The sequence below is a fragment of the Montipora capricornis genome, chromosome 12 (assembly GCF_036669925.1).
Source record: "Montipora capricornis isolate CH-2021 chromosome 12, ASM3666992v2, whole genome shotgun sequence".
Taxonomy (NCBI): Eukaryota; Metazoa; Cnidaria; class Anthozoa; order Scleractinia; family Acroporidae; genus Montipora; species Montipora capricornis.
In genome coordinates, this window is record NC_090894.1 from 22,501 (window position 1) to 35,000 (window position 12,500).

The following is a 12,500-nucleotide window of genomic DNA, read 5'->3' on the forward strand; positions in this document are numbered from 1 at the left end:
TTGTGAGGTGTTTTTTTACCGACGAGTTGTCGTTGGTCAGGTGTTCTTTTGTTCGATCATGTAGGAATCGTGTCGTGCCTCCGATGTAATATTCGCCACAAGCTTTGGACGTGAGCTGATAAAGGGTGTTTCTCTGTAGGCATAAATCAGTGTCTGCGATGGGGCAGTTTGGTCTGTTGCATTTCCTTTCTGTTGTGTTGTGTGAAAGGGCTTGCCTCAGAGTGTAAGACTTGTGGGCGATTCATACTAGGATGTTTTCTCTCTTGAAAATTCCCCGTCAATCTGCGACTACACGAAGCGTACTACATCAGAAAATACAAGCCAGGACTGAACTCCCGTGAGGAATGCACTGAACTTAACGATCTCCTATTTTAATCAGCTATTTTAATTAACTGTTTTTCACACAGATTTCAGAATATTTTATCACGTCATTAGTTTTCATGCGTCCTACTGGCAAGTTTTACACTATGCTAATTTATAGTGGCACCTCCAACGTTTAAAACCATAGCGCAAATATTTTATCGTTCTCCCTGACGATGCCGTAGATCGGCGAAAGCTCGGAGTCAATAAAGAACCACAGTAGCACTTAAAGGCTTCAATTGATCTATATCCCCACATCACTACGACATGCTGCTAAAGGACACATTCAAACGTTCGGCTGACTAGTGTTTTTAATTCACTAAAATTGTTGTCTTTTGCTGTAAACAGTTAGGATAATGATCCTAAAAAAACGAATTCGAGACCGGACAGCAGACCCCGTCGTGTATAAAAGACATATAGATCGCTTAAATTGAAAAGGATGGCGAACACTGGTTTTAGTGAACAGGAAAAACGATAATTTAAAAATGAGCGTTTTAAGTTCAACCAGAAGCACGTGGCCTTGAACTCTGTAACTTGCAACTTTTTTCCTTGGAACAAAGCTGGGGATTTTAGGATACCAATTTTATTGCTAAAGATAGACAAAAATACGATCGAAGCTGCACGCGCGGGAAAATGCACGGGCTTCCTTACATCCAAATAAGGAAATTTTTGAACTAAAAGAAAAAAAATCAGCCCCGAGCGAGCGGTTAACCCTTCAAGGTGACGTCATAAGTTTCTAGTTCAATTGAGTTTGATATCCTGATCTAACGTGGCAGGCCATTCCACGGTGAGAGGGTAGCGACAGGAAAAGAAGATAATATCCTCCCACAAGGACTAGATTACATTACCCTAACACTAATATACGGAGGTGACTGACAAAGCAAAGTTTTAAAAGAAATACGGAACCGCACTGACAAGGTCTAGTTCCATTATTAGTATGTCCGAGTGCTGCACTTCATGTGTAAGGATTCCACGAAATGCAAAACTATTCAGATAGGACTGTTTAATGTAATTAGTGGGATTTCTGACGCTTGTCGGGAGGTTTTCAGAGAGATTATTACCAACGTTTATGAAATAAGTATTTAAATGATCGGCGATGTTTTTCCTGTCTGTATGCCATTATACAGCAATTTTGTGATGGCTTGTGATATATGGGTTCGAGGATGTTCATGTTGAAATCTTTTGTCGAGGTTGCACTCCGTATCGAACGTGACTAATGGTTGAACAGTGGATTCGCTCGTGGCCTTGCATTGATTCCCGACATTTCCAAACAGTCTCCTCTGAGGTATTGACCAAGTTCCTCAATATCATAACTGGTATGTACTAATCGCTCAAGCTCTTCCACGTTCGTAAGATCTTTCTTGATGTTATTTACTTTGGAGTTGGTCTTATTCGAGTCTGTTCTCTGTTGATGAAGATTTTCGTTCGACTGCTTGATTTGTTTCTAAAGATCGTCATACTTGTCCGAGAAAAGTTGAACTGAGGTTCTTAGTTCGCTAAATTAAGTAGTCATAGTCTCCAATTTAGAATAAAGCGGTTCGAGTTCCCTCTTTAAAACCCTAAGCCATCGTTAACATAGCGCTGTAAGACGACAGAGCCCTCTCAAACGTGGCTGGACGCCATAACGACATATGGCCAAAGACCAATGACTTATTGTATTCATTGTGTACTAACACCCTACTATCTAACCCAGAGAACCCCAAAAAGCAAAAAAAAAAAAAAGTTTCATTTTCAACGAGAACGTTTCTTTGTTTTTCATGAAAGTTAACCGTGATGAAGAAAAAAAAATTTAGCCGTGAAAAGGCAACTTTTCTAACCGTTAGCCGAGAAAGCAATCCCCCCATTGAGACCATCTTAAAAAAATAGAATTCAAGGAAAGCTTCCTATGTTGTCCCTATTATCGGATGAGATTTCCTATTTTCCCCTATTTTTTGGCCACTGTCTTTCCTATTTTCCTTTTTTCTGAGTGTCATTTGTCACTTGCCGCATTTCGAAAATTGCTGCGAAGAGCAAGAACTCCTTGCAAAACGAACACGATTATAACACATGGGCATTGGAAACACGTTTTGTCACAACAATTCTCGTTCTTAGTAATACGGCTGACAAGCTTCTCAGAAAACCATTTGTATGTTTTTTGCCGGGGGGGGGACTTTCATATAAAGAGGGAAGGGATGCTCGTCGGAAATTTTAAATGAAACCCCTAAAGGAGAACAATCTGGGCGTGGCCCAGTCTTTTCTTGACCCCTAAAATATACAGAGAAAATATATACTTTTATATTTCTTCGCGCGCAACCCTAAAGGAGACCTTCACGGCTACATTATATGGCGTTTTGTCCAGAACACCCAAAGTGAGACCTAAATCCGAAATTTACACACCTCTAAGCGAGATGACGAGCATCCATCTCCTTTTTACGTGGCAGCCCCCTCCTCGGTGGGGAGGAGGGGGGGGGGGGGGTTGTTTGTCTGTTGTTCTTGCCAATAACCGGTTCTGCTTTTGAGATTTAAAAGTAGGACTGTTAACCTACATCTACTGATTTACATCATTTACTCTTAAATGTAATAAAACTGTGATCATAAAAGTTTGCTTATCATTTATGCTCATAAAAGCATGTATTCCAAAAGATATTTCTAAAATGCATGTTTGCACTTGATTGAATGGTGGCTATGGCTGTACTTTAAAACTGTGAAAAATATAAAATCACAATAAAGAAGTTCTTACTGGAGTCCTTCCTCGAGTCTTGGCATTGACATTAGTTTATGTCTTAAATTCCAATAAAGAAATAACTGCGGAGGTCCGCTCTTAGACTTGGCTAAAAAGAAATATTTAATTCATTTATTTATTGCCTTACTAGCAGACATCTAAACGCCTACGTTCTTATTTGTCTAGTTACATATCCTCTATGGAGAAAGTTTTAACGAGAAAAAGTTAAACGATATCCTGGACGTTGGCTTGCACAGAATGCCTTTTCTGATTGACGTTCGTTGAAAGGCCGCCACATTAGTTGGAAGCGAAGCGAGGAGAAAATTGGAACTAGAGGAGTATTTTTAAAACCCATCGTCCTGTCCCCATGAAACAACTTTTTAGCGCGCCCCGGCGCTGTTTCAGTTTATTTTTTTTTTGACCAAGTAGGTAGCATATATTAAAACGAAGGATCATTCAAGGCTTTACTCAAATACGAATGAAGGGGTAGTTTCTAAAGAAACTGTGGTGCTGCGTCGGTGGGGAAGTAGTATACAAAAATTTGGTTTTATCAACGGAGTTGATAATGTAAATTGGCCACCGTACAGAGATTCTAAAAGCTGACGTTTCGAGAGTTAGCCCTTCGTCAGAGCGAATCGAGGGATTATGGGTTACGTGTAGTTTTTATAGTAGAGTAGGAGCTACGCTATTGTTGGTAACATGGCAACGTGAAAAATAGGAATATATTAGTTAAATGAAAAGCGTTCATTAATACCCTGAGGGTTCAGGGTGCCGATTTGAAAGATGAATTTTTATTACAGATTCTTGCGGCTTTCCGACGTACCAAGATGAAGGGAAAGGCCGCAGATAGCCATGTGTATTTTGGAGTCGTTAGACAGATTAAAATGGTGAGCGACTGGCTTAGATGATTCCTTGTCATTCTTGTCTATATCGCGAAGGTGTTCGCGGAATCGGTCACCTAGTCGTCTACCTGTCTCACCAATGTATAATTTATTGCATAACGTACAGGTTATGCAATAAATGACATTTGCGGAGGTACATGTGAAACGATCGGTGATCTTAACAGATCGCTTAGGTCCCGATATCTTGCTTGCTATCTTGCTAGCTGATGGCAGGCTACGTGGACGCGACTTTGTAAATTTGGATTGCATGCTGTTAGCGTCTGTAAAAGAAAAAGCAGTCAACCACATGCTCTTGTCTGAAAACGACTCGTCCTTGACTCTCTCTACGCGCCAATACCGAATTTACTTGTAAGTTGATAAATTCATATAATTTTCTAAACAGAAAATTGTCTTCTTTGAAGAGAAATCTTTTGAACCTGTACCTCATTGCCACGAGAATTTTGCAGCTTGCCCAAGCAGGAACTGATACGGAGGTTTTAAGGAAACTAGAAGTCAAGAAATGAAAACCGCGCCTACGTAACATTTCCAAGCGTTCTGGGTTCCATACAGACTTATTGAAATGTTAAAAATATTATCTACCTGACTGCTTTTTGAAACGCTTGACGTGGCAAACAGAAACAGAAAGTATATCTTCCTGTGGCTTTACACGAGACGTGAATTCGAAACCATTTAAATCGTGATCTTAGGCTGCAAAGTTGGGAACAAGTAATTTGCTGAAGATACATGTTCTAGCTTACTGAGTTACCATGAAGTTGCGCCTGTTAGTATGTGGTAAGTGCATAGTAAAAATTACTGTAAATAACGAAAAGGAGCCAACAATGATCTAAATTCAACTGCTCAGAAAAAAAGCACACGTAAAAAGAGTTCATGGAACCGAATTACGCGAATCTTTGTGGACGGGGTTGAATGCTTTGAAACTTGTCGATGGAACTTGAAACCAATTAGGTCCGTATTCGTGTTAGAGAAAACTTCCGGCCGGGGAACAGAAATCAACTCCATCACTCTTCGGTTGACTCTTCTTTATTCTGCGACTGCCTCTTTCGTAAGAACCATAGCAGCAACAACCACATCAAGATAATTAGTCGTCTAGGTAGTTTGTTATATAGAATTAATTTTTTATAATAATTAGTTAATAATGTAGTTGGCTCGAAGATAATAGCACGTGAGTGCTACTCTGTAAATTCGAGGGTAAGTAAAGTTTACTAGTGATTGATTGAACAACTAACAACTGACGTCTTTGCAGAGATTGACCGACTTACTGACAATTAAGCAGGAATTTAAGGGGGCTTTCAATTGTCTCGTTTTCGAGAGAGTGGGTGAGGTAGACTTAAAAATCAATGGTGCGATTCCCTCCTGAAGTTGACACACTAGCCGCCGTCATGAAGATTGATGATTCGGAACTAAACTTGAAATGGAATGTTCTTAGCCCAGCAGGTGTGAAAAACATTGCTTGTAAGTCACATCTACCATTTTTCTATTATCTTTCTTCTCGTACTTGTTTTAAAATCACGATCGATTTTGAACATTTTCCTTGTCTGTCAAAGAATAAAACTGAAACATTCACTTACTTAAAAGAAATGGTAAGGTTGCACCGACAAGTGTAGTTTGTTTTTTCATTATTTACTTTTTTAAGGAGAATTATAAAAGGAGTCTAGTTCGACATTCAGATAAAGTATCATGAGATCTAAAAAATTACTTACACTGTCTCTGTCATAACAAGCTGGAAGTCGGATTTTCAGACCAAGGCGGCGTGAAACGCCACGTTTTCTAAATTTTTGTGGTTGGCTTTTGCAAGTGTTGTCAACTCGTACGGAATCTCGACGATTCAAAATAATTCGCTAGTCATAGCTTGGTTCCTTGAACTCACAAAATTCATTAAAATCATTTTGCGTCGGGGTCGTTCTATTTGTTGTAAAGTTCTTACTGCTTAGGCACAAAAAATGAATGGAGTCTGCTGTCGTAGTGAGCTCCTGAAGAGTCTTTCTGCTAATGCCTGAAATTCGAGTTTTTGGGTAAATTTTGATCAAGCGAAACGAAATTTAGTTCGAGTTAGCGGGGTTTTCGAGTTATCCGGGTTCGAGAGTTAACTTACCAGGGTTCTACTGTCCTTTTTGTGGATTATTTAACTAGGTTATGCGCCGATCAAATCGAAACCTCAACATCCCCCCGGGGGCAAACCACGGGCATTTGACTATCTTCTGTGTCCGGGTAGTGGGGAATTTGACCTTTGCCTGCGTGGGGTGGGGAAAATTGAACACGTGTTTGGACGAGATGGGAGAGTTTAGAGGAAGGGATGTCGCATTTGTGAGCGATTGGCTTACCAAAAAGGTCTTCAGGAGCCGACGACGATTCTTCTTTAATAGGATATGACAGACAAATCCTTCAAATCCGACGATAGGGTAGGGCATTGAACACCATTTTGGCCCGACGGGGTGGGAATTTGAATGATCCAATCTTCAAAAGTTCAAATGCCCGGGCAAAGAAGGGGGGGGGGGGATGTTAAAGTTTTAAGTTGATCGGCGCATTATTCGACGTTTTCCAATCACTTTCACAACTTATTGTCCACGGACTGAAAAAATCGCGGGAAGAAAATTCGAAAACCTAGAGAACACCATTGGGTAATTTCTCCCGTTCTTTTTACTGAGTTCTGACTAAAAACACTTTAAGACTTTCTGCAACTCTGGGCGTTTCGCTGGAGTCCTGGATAAACACTTCTCAGCAATGTGTTGAAGAACACGAATGTCAAACTTTCTATCCTTTAATACTCGCAGGAAGAAACATCCCTCAATGCACGGCTCTCTCAAAGTTAGCTTTAGGTACCGCACGAGTGTTTTCGAAGTTTCCTGGCTCTACCCGTAATCGATGGTCACAGGTATGTTTAATTTGACCTCCAAAGGTTTCGCACGCTTTGTTACGAATGCTTACACAAGCTGTTTTGAAATTGAAGAATTAGACACTTTGATTTGTGTTTACAGCTTTTCAATTTTAAGTGTTTCTTAGCACTATCTCACCGCAGAAAAATGTATCTTTCGTAAGACCGTTGTTTATTATGGTCTGCGCTCTTTAATATTAAAAAGAAGTGAAATCTTGTCCCACTGTAGCGTCTTTAAAGTAGAAGGAAATTGAATTTAGTCTATATAGCTTCAAGTACACATGGCACATGATTTTTGCGCATTCTTAGCTGCGAGATTTATTGAGAAGAACATTCTCAGCTGGTTGCCGTTATGAAGACATTGCGTTGGAAGACAAATTGCGAAGGTTTTTCGAAACTGAGAACTTGCGCAGTGAAACAAATTGCAAAACAAATCGCGGAGAGAGCGAACTTATTTTGTTTTGACAAGGTACTAGTATGTCGCATTTTTACTGCTACACACTATTCTTGAGAAATTCAAAATGGGTACTCGCAAAGTTCTTAACAAATGATACTCAAGTGAAGCTATGATCTTAATAGTTATGAACGCAATTTTTACAATTGCGTAGAGAAGCCTGAAAAATTCAGGATTTCAACGGGGTTTGAACCCGTGACCTCGCGATTCCGGTGCGACGCTCTAACCAACTGAGCTATGAAGCCACTGACGTTGGGAGCTGGTCATTTGTGGGTTCTAATGGTCCCGTGAGGAATGAATCAATAATGAAATGGTATATGAAATGAATCATATGAACTGCGGATATGAAATCAAGTGAAGCTATGATCTTCGCAGTTACGAACGCAATTTTTACAATTGCGTAGAGAAGCCTGAAAAATTCAGGACTTCAACGGGGTTTGAACCCGTGACCTCATAGCTCAGTTGGTTAGAGCGTCGCACCGGAATCGCGAGATCACGGGTTCAAAACCCCGTTGAAGTCATGCTTCTCTACGCAATTGTAAAAATTGCGTTCATAACTGCGAAGATCATAACTTCACTTGATTTCAAATCCGCAGTTCATATGATTCATTTCATATACCATTTCATCATTAAATGATACTCAACTGTAATTTGTTAGTCATCCAAGTTACGTAATAATCTAAAATAAATAACTTCACCTCCAAGGCTTGTGTGTGCTGCCTGTAAGCCAGAAGGATAGAAGAGTCTAAAATTATAAAGGAATTAAATTGCTTAAATAAATAACAACACCTCCCACGCTTGGGTGTTCCGTCTGTAAGCTCGTGGAAGAGAAGAGAATAAAATGAGAAAGGAAAGAAATGTTTGAATAAAGAACTAAGGAAATAAATTCAATGGAGAATTACCATTATGGTAGGAAAATTGTGGCAGACTCACTCCCCTGGGAGTCGAGCATCTTGGCGGGCTTTCTGCATATTTGGCGGGCTGTCTGCTTGCAATGAATATTTTTCGCTGTCAATCGATCCTTATCCTCCGGCCGGTTGCTCCTTCGCTGTAAACTGGAAGGTGTCGTAGATTTTCTCGTTCCCAGCGACTGTTTCAAGAATTTCATAAGAGTGCTAGTTTACACGAGAAAAGCACAAACTTCTATCGTTATTGTTGATTTCACTCTTAAGGAGGAAAAAAGCATTTAACTTTAAGAATATAAACTTACTGCTGAGTTTTTCAACGTCAAATTTCTCGCCGATACAGGAGCACCCAACGAGAATGTAGTTCAAAACCACTTAAACATAGCATTGTTACAAACATTTTAGTATTTAAACGGTAGATTTAGGCATATTTTTATCCCCTATTGTTAATCTGTTCGGATTTCCTAGCTGAACGTGTGGTGATCCTAAAACTATAGTGCTCAAAACTTACCTTTTCGAAAATTTCAGCCAGAAAATAAGGTTCCCGAAAATTCTAGTTGACCTTTTTAGGGTAAAAATCCGTCTAAAATGGGCAGTTATACCATTTTTTAGATGTTCAAAAATCCTAGGAGAGGCAGGCAAGCGCGACACTTTACCCCAAATGTCCCGAAATTTCTAGATCTCAAAGCGGCTTCCGAACAGATATTTGCCGAAAATTGACGTTGGGTGCCCCTGCCGATACCACGAAGCTACTGCCGAGGTAAGCGAATTCACAACAACACTTAGTTCTAATATGAAGCCATTCAGCGGATGCTGGACTGCCATTACCATCGATCTTGGACATCTTTTATACTCAGCCGCTTCATCGCGTTTGGGAAGGCTGTGAAAATAACATTTCCTTAAACCTTCGTGAAAGCTTTCTACAAAGCCGATCGATCATTCAGATCAAACCAAGGAGATTTTTGGTCGAGCCAAGGTGAGTAAACTCGGATATTAACCCAGAGGACAAAATAATCGTCACCAGCGTCAAACATCTAGTGCTGAAAGACATTATATCTGTCTCGCAAACAAACCCTCGCCAAATTTGGTCTGATCCAATTAATATTACTGATATTTGCTGGATATTGAATCTTGTGATCTCCGTTATCTTGAGTGTTAAAAATACCAACCCTCAATTGGAGGTGAAACCTATCATCATTGAGGTCAGAGGTATGCAATGGAAAGTGTTAATTTTCGTAGCATTAAGATTGAAAACAAACATTTAAAACACGACACAACTTTTAAATTTGCAAGACATGTTTCGGATACTCAGTGTCCATCTTCAGTTGAAGGATGTTTACAAGTGAGTTACTTTATATAAAGTAGGTAACAGGCTGGTATAAATTACAAATTGTATAGAATGATAGTTACGAATCAGTGAAAAAAGTTAATACATAATAGTTAAGGGATACAACGGAGTGGGAGAATAAAAAGGTGCGAGTACAAATCTGTGAGAAATGCTGAATACAAATAGTAATTAAAGTAACGGTGTTATCTTAACATGTTTGAGTTGTTTATTCAATATGGGTCGTTCCCATTCAATATAAAGAGCTTCTTAAGTTGGAAATTAGTACGAGCCGAGTCTAAGATGGAAAGACAATTGACAGAGCGTAGATTCTTACACAGATTAGAACCCTATAGTAGATGTTTATAGATATGGGAATAATTATTGCGATCCGGGAGTAAGTGCTCACTAACCCTGGTGACAAAATGTCTAGTGGTTTCACCGACATAACAGGTATAACAATTTATATCCTGCACATTTAAATTTGTTAACCACCTGGGAACGGAACGCATTGGGGATCGAGTCCTTCGCACTAAACATGTTACTTAACTTATAGGAAGTGAAGGCATACCTAATGTCTAAATCCTTACAATATTTCTTCGAGATAATTTTGATTTTACGTTGCGCTAACAGGGAAAAGGGACCAATATAAGGTAGGCAGTGTGGCCCAGTGGTTAGGGCGCTTGCCTTGAGATCAGGAGATCCCGGGTTCAAGATCCACTCTGAACATTCGTTGAATTTGATCCTGGTAGTCCCTGGTTCAGCTTCCCATCGGCAATTGTAAATAGTCAATTGGTTTGCCTCCGCCCAGTTGGGATTCTTAACAGTTGTTGTTGTTCTGTTCCGTCGTTTCGTTGTGGTTCATTGGCCCTGAAAAGCGTCCATACGGAGCGGTCAATTAAGGACGGTGCCTACTATTGTTATTGCGCATACGTTTTGCGCATCTCGAGATACTCGAGTTTCCTATCGGTGATGGATATTTTTGCGTGGCTTAAAACTATCCGGAGAAAGTAGATCTTAGTAAGTAGTCTTAGTATCCAAAAAAAAAAAATTGGGGAGAACCATGCATTTTTGAGATAATTAAGCTTTAATTTGAGAAAGAACGCCATTCATTGCTTTGTATTTTAAAGCTTTTTTACAAATATTATTTATGAAGTATCTTGAAAAAATGCGTGGTTACCCCCTACTTTCTTTTTGGATTTTCAATAACACTTGTCAAGATCTATATTTCCTGCATAATCCTAAACAATAAAGATTTGGTAATGCAAAGACAGGCAAAAATTAACGATAAAAACCGACGTTTCGGTGTCTTCATGACGCCATTGTCACCATGGAGGTGGAAAAGAACGGCAAGCTTCCTTTCCTTGGCACCGAATTACTCAACCATGCACCTCGGATTGAAACCAAGGTTTATGTGAAACCCACAAACACGGGGCTACTATTACACTATCAAAGCCATGTAGACAGTCGCTACAAACGGAGCTTACTGACAACCATGCTTGATCGCGCACACCGATTATCTTCCTCCTGGACCTTTTTCTCTGAAGAGTGTGATCGCCTAAAGAAAGTTTTCGCACACCTTAAATACCCGGAACGCTTGGTAAATTCCACCATTAACACCTTCTTACATTCTAGAATCGTTGATAAGCAGCCCTCACAGACGCCCAAACAACCAAGAGCCATTGTTCGTGTGGTCATACCGTTTAAAGACCAGGAATCAGCAAATTATGTTAAGAAAGAGCTCAAGAATCTCAGCATAAAGGTGCAGACAACTGTCCAGCCAGTATTCGTTAGCCGAAAAATTGGCCAAGATCTTAAAGTACGCGAAACTAAGCCACAGATCGTCAACCAACAACGCGTCGTTTATCGTTTTCAATGTGACCTGTGTGATGCAGGTTATGTGGGCTATACGCGTGGACACTTACACACACGTGTGGATGGACATAAACAAAAGGCATCTTCAGTATATAAACACTATCACGAACAGCACGGCGAAGTCCCAAAAGACCTACTGAGGCGATTTAGCATTCTGAAAAAGTGTAGAAATAAGTTTGATTGTTTGGTGAATGAAATGCTTTTCATCAGAGACCTAAAACCCACTCTGAACGTGCAAAGCGATTCAATTCGCGCAAAAGTATTTATATAATTAGCTTCAAACACTGTATGCTAATTTCATGTTACACCTCGCCGCAAACTATGTAATTTTTATTTCTCCTTGACAATGGCGTCATGAAGACACCGAAACGTCGGTTTTTATCGTTAATTTTTGCCTGTCTTTGCATAATCCTAAACCGGGGCAAAAATACCTTTGAATTAGCAGGCACCTTCCTTAAGTATGTATTGTATTATATAGTAATTTGAAAAACCATTTGGTCGTTCCCTCAGAATGGTCCTGCTGGGATGCATCAATGAGGTGTTGTGGACCTTATAAAACAATTGATTAACTACTCTTTGTAGAATGTTACATTGGAAACAATTTTTCATAAGAATAGATGTTAATTGTTGGATGCACAGGCAACCCAAACACATAATTTGAATGCTCAGTCGACATAACGGTTTGTAGGGTTTATATGGGAAGCATGAAATGCAGAAAAAACATCGGCTAATCCTAGTTTACAGCGAGGAAAATAAAAAAAAGATAAACATACTCTTACTTCAACTTGTGTCCTTATGTCCTTTGAAGCGTTCTGGGCTAGTTTTGAAATTTTCTCCCATCCTTCATTAAAAGAAGACAATGCTGGAAACTCACAACCTCTGAAGTCACTGATCACTCCGAGATCGAGGACGATTTAATGCCAAAAATCGGCTTGATTCGGCCATTCTTCCACTCTCACATGAAGATCGATAACAAACGATATAGCGTAAAGGCCCACAGTCCCACATGCTTAGAGAACAAACCACAGTCCAGGACAAAATTGTTGAAACACTTTACAATGCCTTGCCCTCCCACTCCCACAATGTTGTTTTGGCAAATGGGCTCAG

General features: G+C 39.8%; 1 protein-coding gene across 1 annotated transcript; it reads left to right on the plus strand.

Annotated features, from left to right (window-relative positions):
* The first annotated feature begins 10,902 nt into the window (after positions 1–10,902).
* Positions 10,903–11,800, plus strand: LOC138027523 (uncharacterized). Its single transcript, XM_068875076.1, has one exon. It carries the CDS (start codon positions 11,014–11,016, stop codon positions 11,662–11,664), a length of 651 nt encoding a protein of 216 aa, XP_068731177.1. The 5' UTR covers positions 10,903–11,013; the 3' UTR covers positions 11,665–11,800.
* The last annotated feature ends 700 nt before the right edge of the window (positions 11,801–12,500 follow it).

Coding starts and splice junctions, on each gene's coding strand:
- LOC138027523 (XM_068875076.1), top strand. CDS start 11,014: ATGCTTGATCGCGCACACCGATTATCTTCCTCCTGGACCTTTTTCTCT.